The sequence below is a fragment of the Mytilus galloprovincialis genome, chromosome 2 (genome assembly GCF_965363235.1).
Source record: "Mytilus galloprovincialis chromosome 2, xbMytGall1.hap1.1, whole genome shotgun sequence".
In the NCBI taxonomy this organism is placed as follows: domain Eukaryota; kingdom Metazoa; phylum Mollusca; class Bivalvia; order Mytilida; family Mytilidae; genus Mytilus; species Mytilus galloprovincialis.
This window is the reverse complement of record NC_134839.1, coordinates 5,553,034-5,566,201: the sequence shown is the minus strand read 5'-3', so window position 1 is coordinate 5,566,201 and position 13,168 is coordinate 5,553,034. Positions and strand designations below refer to the sequence as shown.

General features: G+C 33.6%; 1 protein-coding gene across 1 annotated transcript; it reads left to right on the top strand.

Moving 5' to 3' along the window:
• The first annotated feature begins 739 nt into the window (after positions 1–739).
• LOC143062733 (uncharacterized) lies at positions 740–7,295 on the top strand. The gene is made up of 4 exons (XM_076234498.1): positions 740–932; positions 2,646–2,747; positions 6,229–6,346; positions 7,150–7,295. Exons 1-4 carry the CDS (start codon positions 827–829, stop codon positions 7,235–7,237), a joined length of 414 nt encoding a protein of 137 aa, XP_076090613.1. The 5' UTR covers positions 740–826; the 3' UTR covers positions 7,238–7,295.
• The last annotated feature ends 5,873 nt before the right edge of the window (positions 7,296–13,168 follow it).

The following is a 13,168-nucleotide window of genomic DNA, read 5'->3' as shown; positions in this document are numbered from 1 at the left end:
ACTAAGCATCACGAACCCCACCAAAAACTTGGGGTGATCTCAGGTGTTTCGCAAGGTGAGCATATCCTGTCCCACATGTGGCACCCGTCGTGTTGCTTATGTTATTACAAATCCGGTAAATAGTCTAATTCAGTTGTTCACATTCTTGAAAAGGAAAGGGAATTGTAGTAACGACATAAAGAACATATCCGATATCATCCGTGAAACGGTATTTCCATTATGGTCAACCTACTCGTGATGGCGTCCGTAAAATTTACAATATAGCACATGTAGTGGGATAAAAATTAAATTTATATAAAAAAAATAGTATACCTATTTCCTTGTCTATGGCAAATACCATCAGGTACGGTCAAAACGTAAAAACATAATTAGTTGTATACACCAGTTTTCGCAAGAACATCTCATGTTGTACATATGTTGGTACTATTTCAGTTTGATACTAGATACGTGTATATCAACGAAGATGATGTATGTTTCACTCAAAAACCTCGAAGATTCAACATTTCGGTTGAAATTAAATCACTCAATGTGTTAAATAGTTTATTATGGTTATTTCTAAAAACAATTAGCATGTCTGACTTCAAACATTGGAGAGGTAGAATACTTCTAACATGTACTTGCAACGCGCGGTCTAATTTATTGACGTCTCGTCAGCAGAATGAGCCAATCTTGTCTGAACTTGTAAGTTTTCACAATACATAGTTTTTGAAAACTGATACTTTCTTTTGCCAATAAAGGTTTATTATTTGTACTTTTGGCAATACTTTTTGTCAAAAGTGCAAATGGAACTATACGAGTCCTGACAAGACCTTATAAGAAGATACAAATGTGTCCAGATGGCCTTGTCCCAGATCAAGTTTTCCCAGATCAAGATCGATTCACATGTAAACCTGGACCTGGGTCTGGTAAAAATGTTAAGTGCAAAACCTTTCGTAAGTATTTGATTTAGACGAATACCGTCATTATGAATTGAGGATTTCAACTTTAAAACTTAAATGTATAGTAAGGTGCAGACAGAAAATCCGAAACTTTAATTATTGAAATAAAGATTAAATGAAAGAAAATGTCTTTGTTCACCAGTCTTTAACTATTTGCAAAGTAATGATAGTGTTAATTAATATACACATGGAAAAAAGTATTGCAACACCAAATTGAAATTGAAAATAAAAAAACACTCTTTATTTTTTTGTGATATAATTTGGTAAAATAGAACTATTTTAACATTATTTAAATATCACCTGAGTTTAATCAATAAATGTTGACTCAATAAGTTCTTATCTGCACATGCAGCTACTGTACCCGTAAACAGCAAAACAGATGTTTTTATCTTCATTGTTTTCAACACTTTAAATAGCCAACTTTATAAAGTTATGTGATTGACACCTTGTAATGGGTCCTCCACAAGTCTTAACTGCAGCAATATGGCGCAGATAATCAGCATGAGAGAAGCAAGAATGTCGCTGTGACAACCGCACGTATTGTTGGTCATCACCATTCCACTATAAGTCGTTTTGAGAGTAAAAATCAGGCAACAAACGATGTTAAAGGCCTTCTGAGATCAAGAAGACCCCCTATACCATCTGCTAGGGAAAATCAAGCATACTAAAGGTTGGTCAGAAGGAAACCCATTGCATACAATACAATCCTAAAAAGAGAGTGGTGGGCATACATGAGCCTTTTAACAAGAACTGTTCGAGATCGACTCATCCCTACTGGTTATCGTGCGATCAGACCATTTCGGGGACCATTGCTTACGAACAGACACACAGTTGTCCGTATCCAATGTAGTGCGGAGCTCACCAAAATTGGAAATTAGCATCGTGGAGGAAGATCAATTGTTCCTATGGAATTCGGTTCATCTTTCTTGGCCCGATCGTAGCCCGGATTTGAACAATATTGAGCATATATGGGACACTATTGGGCGTAAAGTGCGCGGAAGGACACCCCAGTTCAAACACGTCATGAAATAAACAATGCCCTTCATCAGAAATGGTTACTGCTGCCTTAGCAACAAACAAGTCGATTTATGGCAGGAATCAGAAGACGTCGAGAGGCGATTATCCGTTTGAATGGAGGCTGCACACCAAGTACTAATCCTTTGGCGTATAACGATCAACCATGATTTGAACAATCATCTTAAGATTTTTTGAAATGTCAGACATTGTAATGTTCGACTACAGTAAAAGTTGTAAAATGCATTTTTTTGTACAAAAAACACTTCATTTTGTTATTAAAATTGTGGTTAGATAATTCATTTTTTTTTTCAAACATTTTTTGTTCGTTTAAATGCCAATCTTATCATAAACTATGTTTCAATATTATTTTACAAATATTTTATCATATTCCATCCAAAATAAGAGGCTGATTTTTCAAGTTTTAAAAAATCAAGGTGTTGCAATACTTTTTTCCATGTGTATATATAAGATATCCTGGTTATGTATATTGTGTTTACAATTTGATAAACGTCGATTTTTCTTAAAGCAAATACGATTTTGAAATGTTACAAATGTACGAGCATATAATGAATCAAGTGCATCTTGGATTTCAAATTTAGGTCAATATATAGATTCCTAATTTTTCAACATGTCTTTTTAACTTTGTGGCTCAGAACGTTATGCATTTATTTTTTACATTTGTTTTGAAAGCTTCAATGGTGGGCAGTTTTTTCCAGTGTCCTAAACATGGTTATTTTAGTGGATGGTTCCTACTAGGTTTGAAACGAATGATGAAATGTTGTAGAGAACCAGGTAAGTATATACACTGTATATTAATGGCATGGGATCACTCAAATAAAAATTGTGGGTCAGAAAGAGCAGATGTTGAAACAATAAACCAATCTTTGAAGAAGACAAATATATGTCTGTCATATTTTCTTTATATCAGACTGAATAAATCAAACATCATTTTTAGTAAAGTGAATTATAAATCAAATAGTCTTAAACCTTTTGTCTGTTTGTTTTGTTCAGACATCGTTGTCAATTAAATGGAACTGTATACGACTGTCATACAAGTAAGAGGTTTAGCTATCTTTAAAACCTGGTTTTATCCATTATACTTAAGAACATGCCTGTACCAAGTCAGGAATATGACAGTTATTATCCATTCGTTTGATGCGTTACAGCATTTGATTTTTCCAATTGACTAGGGACTTTCCGTTTTGAATTTTCCTCGGAGTTCAGTATTTTTGCGATTTTACTTTTTGAACACTTTAATTGAAAAGGCGAACATTTCACGATTAAACCACGTTACTATTTAGTGTTAAGATACCCAGACCCGTTTCAACCGAAGTTTTTTAAATTGGAGTCAGCACGTAAAGTTACTGGAGGTGTTTATTTAACTAATCTACATATTCTTCTAAAACAAGACCGAGTGAATTACTCTCAGGGTAATGCAAAAACAATCATAAACTTAATTTGTCTCATTAGATTGATAATTATAGATCTCCAGTCTGTCTTTCATACCAACTGTGGCCAATCTCATATGCATGGGACACATAAGGTAGGAGACTTTCCTCCTTTACCTGCACGAATGAATTATTATCATAAACGTTTTCTTCCGTCTATTGTACATTTTAGGAACGAGATTATAACATAAATTATACCTTCATTATTATATATCACTATTTTTTTTAAGAAAACTAAGATTGTCCTTAATACGCTAAAATCACAACTTACAGCAGTGGTCTGAGTGAACACTTTACAAAAAAATATTACCAACAGCTCCTGTTTGTAAATGCACATTGATTGAAATATCTGAACACATTTTATTGCGTTTTCCACATAACTAATTTCTTAGATAATTTATTTTGAGACACATCAGTCAAAAATACTAAACTTATTGTTAAGTATTTCTTTGATATTCGGCATTGAAAATACCACAATAAATTTTTGTTCGAGACTGAAGTTCTTTCTACTATCAAGCAAACTATTATTTTGTTTATTTTCTTTGGTTACATTTGCTGAAATTAGACTCGGACTTATCTTGAACTGAATTTTAATGTGCTTATTGTTATGCGTTTACTTTTCTACATTGTCTAGAGGTATAGGGGGAGGGTTGAGATCTCATAAACATGTTTAACCCCGTCGCATTTTTGCGCCCGTCCCAAGTCAGGTGCCTCTGGCCTTTGTTAGTCTTGTATTGTTTGTATTGTAAGGCATTGGAAATACTTGTTATGCTATAATAAATTCAGAAACAGAAATATTATTCTTTTAAACATAACGGTTGTGTTCTTACGCATAGTAACTTGGCTCGCACGAGCAAGTAAAACATTTTTTTTTTAATCAAAGATATGGCATTAATTTACTATATTTTTATGGATTTCACAGGCCAAAGTTACATTTTTTTGTTTGCCAATAAATTGCAGGGGAGGCATTTCATTAGCTCAAACATAGTTTTACAAGTTAGGTGTGTACATATGTTGGTACTAGGGTGGTAATAATCAAGTTAATCAAATTTTTAATGTGTAAAACACTGGAAGTGAAATGAATTTTCATTTGTTTACATTTTTTGTTGTACAAGTATTACGGCAGGGAATGTCTTTAATTACTCATGGCTTACCTTCTTCATGTTATATATCATGTAATTCCCGTATTAATGATCATTTCTTGTAACCAAATATTCATATTTAAACGTCTAATATGCCTGATATACATAGGAAAATACTTCAACTGCAATTGTTTATTTACGTAGACTTTGTCGTCTGCCATTTTGTGGGGACAGAAACATGGTCCCCTGGACAATTGATCTAATATCGTATTTTTAATACCAGAGATAAGATATTTTATAAGTTTACCCTGCCGTACACAAATATATTGTAAATATTTAGATGGTTGAAATGAACTATGTTATATGTTATTTACTAATTATGTACTAACGCAGATCGTCTGCTAAATCAATGCGCGCGCAGTGGTGTCCGATTGTTTATTTCAAGCTTCTGTATCGATATTTTAGATGCTATAGCTTTGTTTTGATATTTTATGTATAAGGACAATGTTCGGACAACTTAAGATGATATGTATATTATGTTTTTCATTATCTGAAATTTTTATAGTTCCGGCTTCCCGGAAAGGACAAGTTTCCATTGGATTAGTATGTCACGTGACAATTACAATTTAGTATATAAACGCGCGAGCACTCAGCAATATCAGATAGCCCAAAGTTTAGCTGGCGGCAAGTTCAAACCTTGGAAAACAAATAAAGCAAAAATAACCTTTAGGTGAGAATAAGGATAACATAATGAAGTTTAATAATATTTAATTAGCCGTCTTTTGTACAGTAAGCTATCTCCTACCACGTCGGACACCACAAATATGTATTTAAAGATTTATGATTCAGTACATTGGAACGCAACTGTTTATTTATATAGTTTTAGGATGTTATAATGTTACATACTTTTAACAGTGAACAAATAAAAACTGTTAACATTGGAAAGATATCTTTACTTTATTGAACTTGGACACATACAAAAAGCACATGAATTTACACTGATGAAAACAATAGTTGGAGGATGCTCGTTCAAACATAAAAACTATGGAAAGCCGTTCGGAACAAAATTAGCTCAGTAACACTCGAATACAAGGGATTGCTCAATACATACATATTAAACATTCCGAACACCATACCTGACAAGTAATTTAGGAAGTTTAATACAAATGTAGAGTTGCTACATGAGTCACATACTGTATGTAAGTGTTATTAAACTAAACTACCGAGTATAGGACAGGATTCTCTCGGGTGGCTTACAGTATTTTAGTTTCTTGTGTACAATTTGGAGTTTAGTATAGCTTTCATTATCACTGAAATAGTATATATTTGTTAAGGGGTCACCTGAAGGACTCCTCCGGGTGCGGGAATTTCTCGCTACATTAAAACCTGTTGGTGACCTTCTGCTGTTGTCTTTTCTATGGTCGGGTTGTTGTCTCTTTGACACATTCCCCATTTCCATTTTCAATTTTATCAAAACATGTTCGTTTTATTGGATAAACAAAACGTTATGAAAATATTACACCACACGCTGCAAAATAAATTAAAATGAAGTTTTAGAACTTTGTGTAGCTGGAAGCACTTTTATGGTTAAATGTAACTACGGAATGATGAGTTCAAAGTGTGTAACCTATTGTAGATAATGATAAAATGATTTAAAAAAGGGATACAGTTACAATTTTATTATGTCGAGAAAGTCAAGTACCGCATCGCTTGTTATGTTACACCCCACTTAACTCTCTTTAGGTATACAGTACTCCCTCAAGGATTGCCGACTTGATTATAATGACATGGTTCCACGAGGAAAGATTTTTAGAGTTGATAAAGGGAAGTTCATCACTACATCTTGGTCTCCTGATGGCGGGTTTGTATTTACGTTGTTACAGTTAGAAAAAGAAGGATAACTCTAGTTTGTCATGACTGTGATAAATAATAAATAAGTCATGGCTTTCTTCAGTTCCTTATGCTCTCTAATATATATAACATGTATAAACTGTATTATATAAGTTCGATCAGAGGTTTTAAATATGATCAAATAATGTAACCCTTGTTTAAACTTGGAAAAAAAATTGGTAATGTTTTACTTTGTTACCGATAGTTCTTTCTGTGCATATTTTTTTTCGATTACCAAAAAAAGAAGCTACTTCTCTTGTAACAACCTTCATTTGGTTTTAAAAGATCTTCACTTCTAAATACTAGTCTGGTGTACATCACCCCATGATGACGTTTTGAAATACATATTTAAGAACTAATATTTTTGCTAAAGTATGAAGATTACAAAAAGGCAAACCGCTGGAACACATGAATAATGAACACAAATGCATACTCCACACAACATAAAACCAAAACAGAAACAATCCTTCAATCCTATCAATCGTATCTTATCAATAACAAAAACGGTGACACGTCCAATTTTAGAAACAATCTCTTTGGCGCTGTGATGGTGTAAAGTAAAAAAAAAAGGATAAAGCTAATGAAAGTACGTCGGAGTGCTTCCAATAAAAAAACAATAAATGAGAAAGGCACTGAAAGTAAAGTTATTCTGGATCAAATTCACTAAATGGTCATAAATTTACGCACAAATGTATTTCAGGGGCAGATAACCGTCGTATTACTTTTCACAGTGTAATACATTTTTTTCTATTAGATCATGTTTTCTTTTTTCAGGGTAACTTGGTTCACCTATCAGTGTGCATACAATACTAGTCTTCCATTCACATATAAGGACTATTTCACACATGGTGGTAACTGGTAAATTGTGTGTCAATCTCAAAACTGATGACTAGTTTATAAAAGTTTCATATAAAAATGAACCCTGACTTTGTAATAACTTAAATACAATAGAACAATGTTAAGGAAAACGCTCTGATTCTTTAGTTACAGCTTTTCTATATTATGCATTGCAGGTACTGAATGAAAGTAATATTGACAGACCTTTTTGAGATAAAAAGAATGCCAATGTTTTCTACGCAAAATTCAATATGTTAAGATTAGTTTAAAAGAATATCTGTCAAAAAAATTGATTTTATATTCATTGATTTTGATCATGATGAATAACGAAAATGTATATTATAATTGTTTGAACTAAAAACATATATATTCATTTCGCCGCTGAAAGCAATATAAACATGATTAAAGCAGAAGCAAGACAATTGTATACTGAAACAAAACTTGAACATTGCGAAAAGATACACTTAAAAAATTAAACAAACCTTTATATAGACTTTTCCGGAAGGGAAACATTTGTCTGGTCTTCAATATTATAATTTCAAAACATATTCAGGAGAAATGTAATCTATCATTTAAAAAAAAACGTGCGCCTCTTCAATTTTATTGTCGAAAGCGTTGATTCCATGAGGGAAATCTATAGTTCAAACTAGAAAACACCACTGTTCGACTTCTAGATCTCTTTATTTTACTTCGAAGTTTAGAATCCACACGAAGTCTACATTAGGCGTACATGGAATAAGATTTCAGAGAAAATATCTAGGACCATAACAGTAACTTCATCCGATCACAGTTATATATTTAGCTCGACGGTGAATTATACAAAACAAAAAAAGAGTAATAAAATACTGAACTCACAGTTTATGACTAAACTCAGTAAAGACCCGTCGAAATTGCATTTAATTGATAAATTCAACACTTACCGTCATCTTGATTTCGTTAAATAATCAAGAATTTTCTCAAAATACTGCTGAAATTTACCCTAAGGAATTTACCTTAAATAAATCAAATTTATTCGGTAATAACTGTCCTTTCCTGGATTTAGATATTTCGGTTTTCAACGGGAAACTCCACACTAAAATTTACGACAAAAGAGACGATTTTTCGTTCCCTATTGTTAATTTTCCATTTTTAGAAGGTGATGTTCCATTGGCACCATCTTACTGTGATTATATTTCATAACTTGTTCGCTATGCCCGTGTCTGTTGTGACGTTTTAGATTTTAACGATTGCAACCTATGTATTACTGGTAAATTATTTAACCATGGATATCGTTACCATAAATTGCTTAAAACCTTAACTAAATTTTTCCATAGATATAAAGATTAGGTTTTGAAGTTTGGTTGTACCTGTAGAAAAACTTACTTCAAACGGGATAGCACATCCTCATTTTTACGGAAATGTTGTTAACTGTGCCCGGAAATTTAGAAATGATCTATGTAAACTTGTCGCTCCTTTGAATAGACTTATTCTAAAAGGTTACATATTCATTACTGTAATAAAATCATTGAATATTGTTTTTATTAGTAAAAATATTGATCTTGTTATCAGTAAATTAAAAGCCAACTAAATATTACTAGTATGTTATATACATATACATATACATGGATCTACAATCTGTCGATACCTGTAACTTGGCATTGCACAAGGTCATGTTTTTCTTTGGCTGTTTATGACGTCTTTACACTAAATCCATCGGATGTTGGATGTGTACGGATTGATATTTTAGTCTTAGATGCATGATTTTTTTATTAGTTGTTAGTGGCTTTGAACTACCTGTCAGATAACTGCGAGTACTCTCAGGTCTGTTCGTTGTTTCTTTTTGTGTCGGGATGTATAAGTACCTGGCCACGTCCACTTGTATTGTTTGTCCATCTGATGAGTTAAGCCTTTTTCAACGGATTTTTATAGTTCGTTCTTATGTTGTACTGTTATACCACTGTCCCAGGTTAGGGGGAGGGTTGGGATCCCGCTAACATGTTTAATCCCGCCACATTATTTATGTATGTGCCTGTCCCAAGTCAGGAGCCTGTAATTCAGTAGTTGTCGTTTGTTTATGTGTTACATATTTGTTTTTCGTTCATCTTTTTTTTTACATAAATAAGGCCGTTAGTTTTCTCGTTTGAATTGTTTTACATTGTCTTATAGGGGCCTTTTATAGCTGACTATGCGGTATGGGCTTTGCTCATTGTTGAAGGCCGTACGGTGACCTATAGTCTGTGTCATTTGGTCTTTTGTGGATAGTTGTCTCATTGGCAATCATACCACATCTTCTTTTTTATATGTAAGGCAAATTAAAAAAGAGAATTCCATTAAAACTGACAAAATCGAACTCTATCAATCAATCGAACAAGTGAAAAACACCAAAAGTTGAATGACATTGTCTATGACGGCCAGTTAATATTCTATTATGTCATTAAAAGTAGATTTAAATAAATGTGTATTCTATTCAGTTATGCTAAAACTTTTAAATAGTCTAGGTATCTTGCTATTAAATGCAATTTAAATGATGAATCATGAACATGTTTAAAGAGCACGTATTTGCATAGTAGTCCTGCTGATTCGTGCATATTTTCTAAAGAATTGTGGGTTTGATGATAAAAGCATGTAATTTTGCACAAGGGTAAACATGTATATTGTGGTCAATTCAGGCTATGGACCCACTCTGAAAAATTCAAAATGGCGGAATTTTTCAAGATGGCGGACACGTGCTATAAATTTCACTAATTTGTAAAAAAAAAAAGCAAAAGAATTTGAATCTAAATCTTTTTAATGTAAATACAACAGAAGGAATCATTTCTGATAAGTTCTATCAAAATTTCGAACTTTTCAATAATTTTCACAATGACGGACATTTTAAAAATGGCCGCCAAAACAAGTGAAATGGACAAAACAAAAACTTTGCTTAAAATTTCAACTTTTATTTTCTATCAAATTTTACTTCAAACACATTTCTACTCAAAAGTGTTTACACTTCTTTAGTTGTCAAATTATATCACTTATTGATTGGTCATCTTGTCTCTGTTACATTCCCCACCACATTTACAAAGTAATGATACATAACAGTGTGGCCTTCACACATTTACAACATCCACGTAATCCATAATAAATTTTACAGCCCCACTCTATCAGCTAATTACAACAGACTGAAGCTTGTTGCAAGTATGTCCAATAGGGCACCAACATCTGCATTTTGCCTTTCTGTCATCCCAATTCACTCGGTGAACCTGCTTGGTTATATACATTTCCCCAAGCAAAAGCTTGACCTCTAAACAGCTCGTTTTGTGTGTTCTAGTAAAGCGGATAGTGATGAAGAAATGCTATCTATTGCCTTTTCTTTCCTAGTGAATAGATCATTTCGTGCATCTTTCACCTTCGTACCTAATTCACTTGATTATCATACATCAGTATAACATATTGCTCTATCTATAGCATAGAATTTAAAATAACATTAGGTGATGCTGTTCTATATTATGTTGCAAACACAGGTGTAATCTCCCCCAAAAATAGCCATGTATCCCATGCAAGTTTCTTTCCCTTGGAGGCAAATGATGATACTTGATCACAACCTGTAAAGGAGTGAAAGACTAAAAGTCCCGTGACCTTAAAGGTGGAAGACTTTTGGTAATGTTATAAACAGCTAAATATCTGAAACTTCAAAAGCAATCCAAAACTGATTCACCTCAATATCATGGAAAATAGAAATTGCAATAACAAGGACAGCCGTATCAACAGTCCGCAATATGACTCGTTGTAATGCTTCTTCTACAGCATCTTACACATGCAAAATCTTCCGTGTATCTGCTCCATCGTGTTTGCAAGGTGAAAATTCACTTATATGATTTGGTATAGTTGCATATTACATCAGTTCCTTTCGTAGTTATCATCTGATTCTGTTCATCATACCTTCTTGCTGAAGTAACCAATTGGTCAGCTAAGTATGTGAGCAGCTTCATTTTATTGACATTGACCCTTAGAACTGCCTCCCAGTTTCCTGGTACTCTTGCATCTGGAAGGACACACCTTTACCTCAGGCTCTTTTATATCTTGTTGAAGCTTTCAAAAGAGGGACGAAAGATACCAGAGGGACAGTCAAGCTTGTAGATGGAATATAAACTGACAACGCCATGGCTAAAAATGAAGAGACAAGCAGACAAATAATAGTACAGAAGACAAAACAATACGAGAAGTATTCATCCCCAATTACCTCAAGTCGACTTACAAAACATAACTGATCATGTATGTAAGGCAGTAAAATGTCATTGAAATAGTCTTCAAATGTATTACTTCCACGATGTTGCTGAAAAAGTTAAATGGCAGTGTCATGCAATGATTTATCAGCGGTTGTCGAACTCGGGTTATGGTCAATATTATCCATGGCTGCAGTTGTAAACACATCACTCCGAAGTGTTGGGGTAACCACCACATTTTCATTATCGAATGCCTCACAGATGGAGTTGCCAAGTGCTGTAGATAAAACCTAATTCTGTCATAGGATAATGATAAACTAAAACAGTACATTTTATCAATAAAACCATGTTTCCTAGTTTCAGTATGCAGCAGAAGGCGTAAATATATTGATATAGGTGGTTCTCGTTCGGTTGAATGGAATACTTTGGATTAATCTTTCCGTCTGCGAATAGAGGAATTAAACTGGAGAAGCTGTGACATAGTCAGTGTCGTTTGTGCTTCACACTATCTGTGCAGCTTTAGACTACTAATATTAAAAGAATATTATTGCCTCATCATCGTAGTTTCTTTTAGGTGCCTGTTTAATTGCAGCACCAACATCATCGCAGAATATGGGAAGCACGTCTCTTCCTTGTTTAGGGCCTGCAAGTCTGGGATAGCTGCAAGAACTCGTTTTGTTTAGATCTGTCAAATGCACTCTTCTAGATAGGAATACTTCCTTTGTTAAGTCTGCTTATTTGAAAACAGAAATGACATCAGAGTGTATGCATGATTCTTCTATATTCACAACCAGCTCCGCAAGTACATTACCGTGGATACGGTTGTCTGAACTGTTATCACTAATTACCTTTAGTGGTCTAGCTCTATTATATAAATTGGTCAGGAACTTGACATTATAAATTGCTTCTTGGGGAAATCATGTCTCTTGTGCTTAGTTTTGCCAACATTACTGTATCTTAATTTTGCAAGTCGAGTACACATTTTCGTACATGTTTGCCTATTTCAAAACGTAGCTGCTTTGTGTAGATCTCATGATGAATCATTACAGAAAAAAAACAATCTTTAGTCATTGTCATTGTTGCCGTGTTGTCGTGATGTTTAATTATACTTCCAACCTGGTCACCACTCTCTCCTTTTCTCTTCTGTTTTTGATGCCTTTCAATCTTTAATTCTGTTTTGAAAATTTATTTCTACATATATTGTGCCACTTTGCATTGTGCAGCTGCAAGTTTAAAGCCAAACAATTTTAATTTCGTCAGTTAAATATTCTTACCTAATTAAAATCGGGAACCATTCAATTAGCTGACAATGTTCTAAAATCGTTTCGAGTGTTTTGTATACTGTTCCTTCTTTTATGTCAGATTTTTTGCTATTGGCAGTACGCTGTAAATTTTCTTTAGTCTGTTTTAGCACAAAATACATTATTTACAATCAAAGTCAGCAGATAAAGAAGATGTTTATAATAAATCAGGGTCTTCAATTTTACACTGTTTTGACATTGCTAACACTACTTATAGATAATCATTGATAATTACAACGAGAATGGTTTTCTCGCTTGAGCCGGTACGGCGAAAGTGAGAAAAGCAATCGAGTTGAGATGACCAATGATAATCTGTTTATCGCTATCTGACCTATGACGACGTTGTTAATTTCATGACAACAGGCATGTTAGTCCTTAGTTTCTAGTCAGCAAGATCAAAGAAAATTTAATAAAATAGCGATATAAGTTTATATCTCAAAATATACAACTACAAGACTACCAATACCT

Bases quoted from the DNA above. Each gene is read 5' to 3' on its own strand.
- LOC143062733 (XM_076234498.1), top strand. From the start codon at position 827: ATGTGTCCAGATGGCCTTGTCCCAGATCAAGTTTTCCCAGATCAAGAT. The intron at 933-2,645 runs GTAAGTATTTGA...TTGTTTTGAAAG, and splicing joins TGTTAAGTGCAAAACCTTTC to CTTCAATGGTGGGCAGTTTT. The intron at 2,748-6,228 runs GTAAGTATATAC...AACTCTCTTTAG, and splicing joins GAAATGTTGTAGAGAACCAG to GTATACAGTACTCCCTCAAG.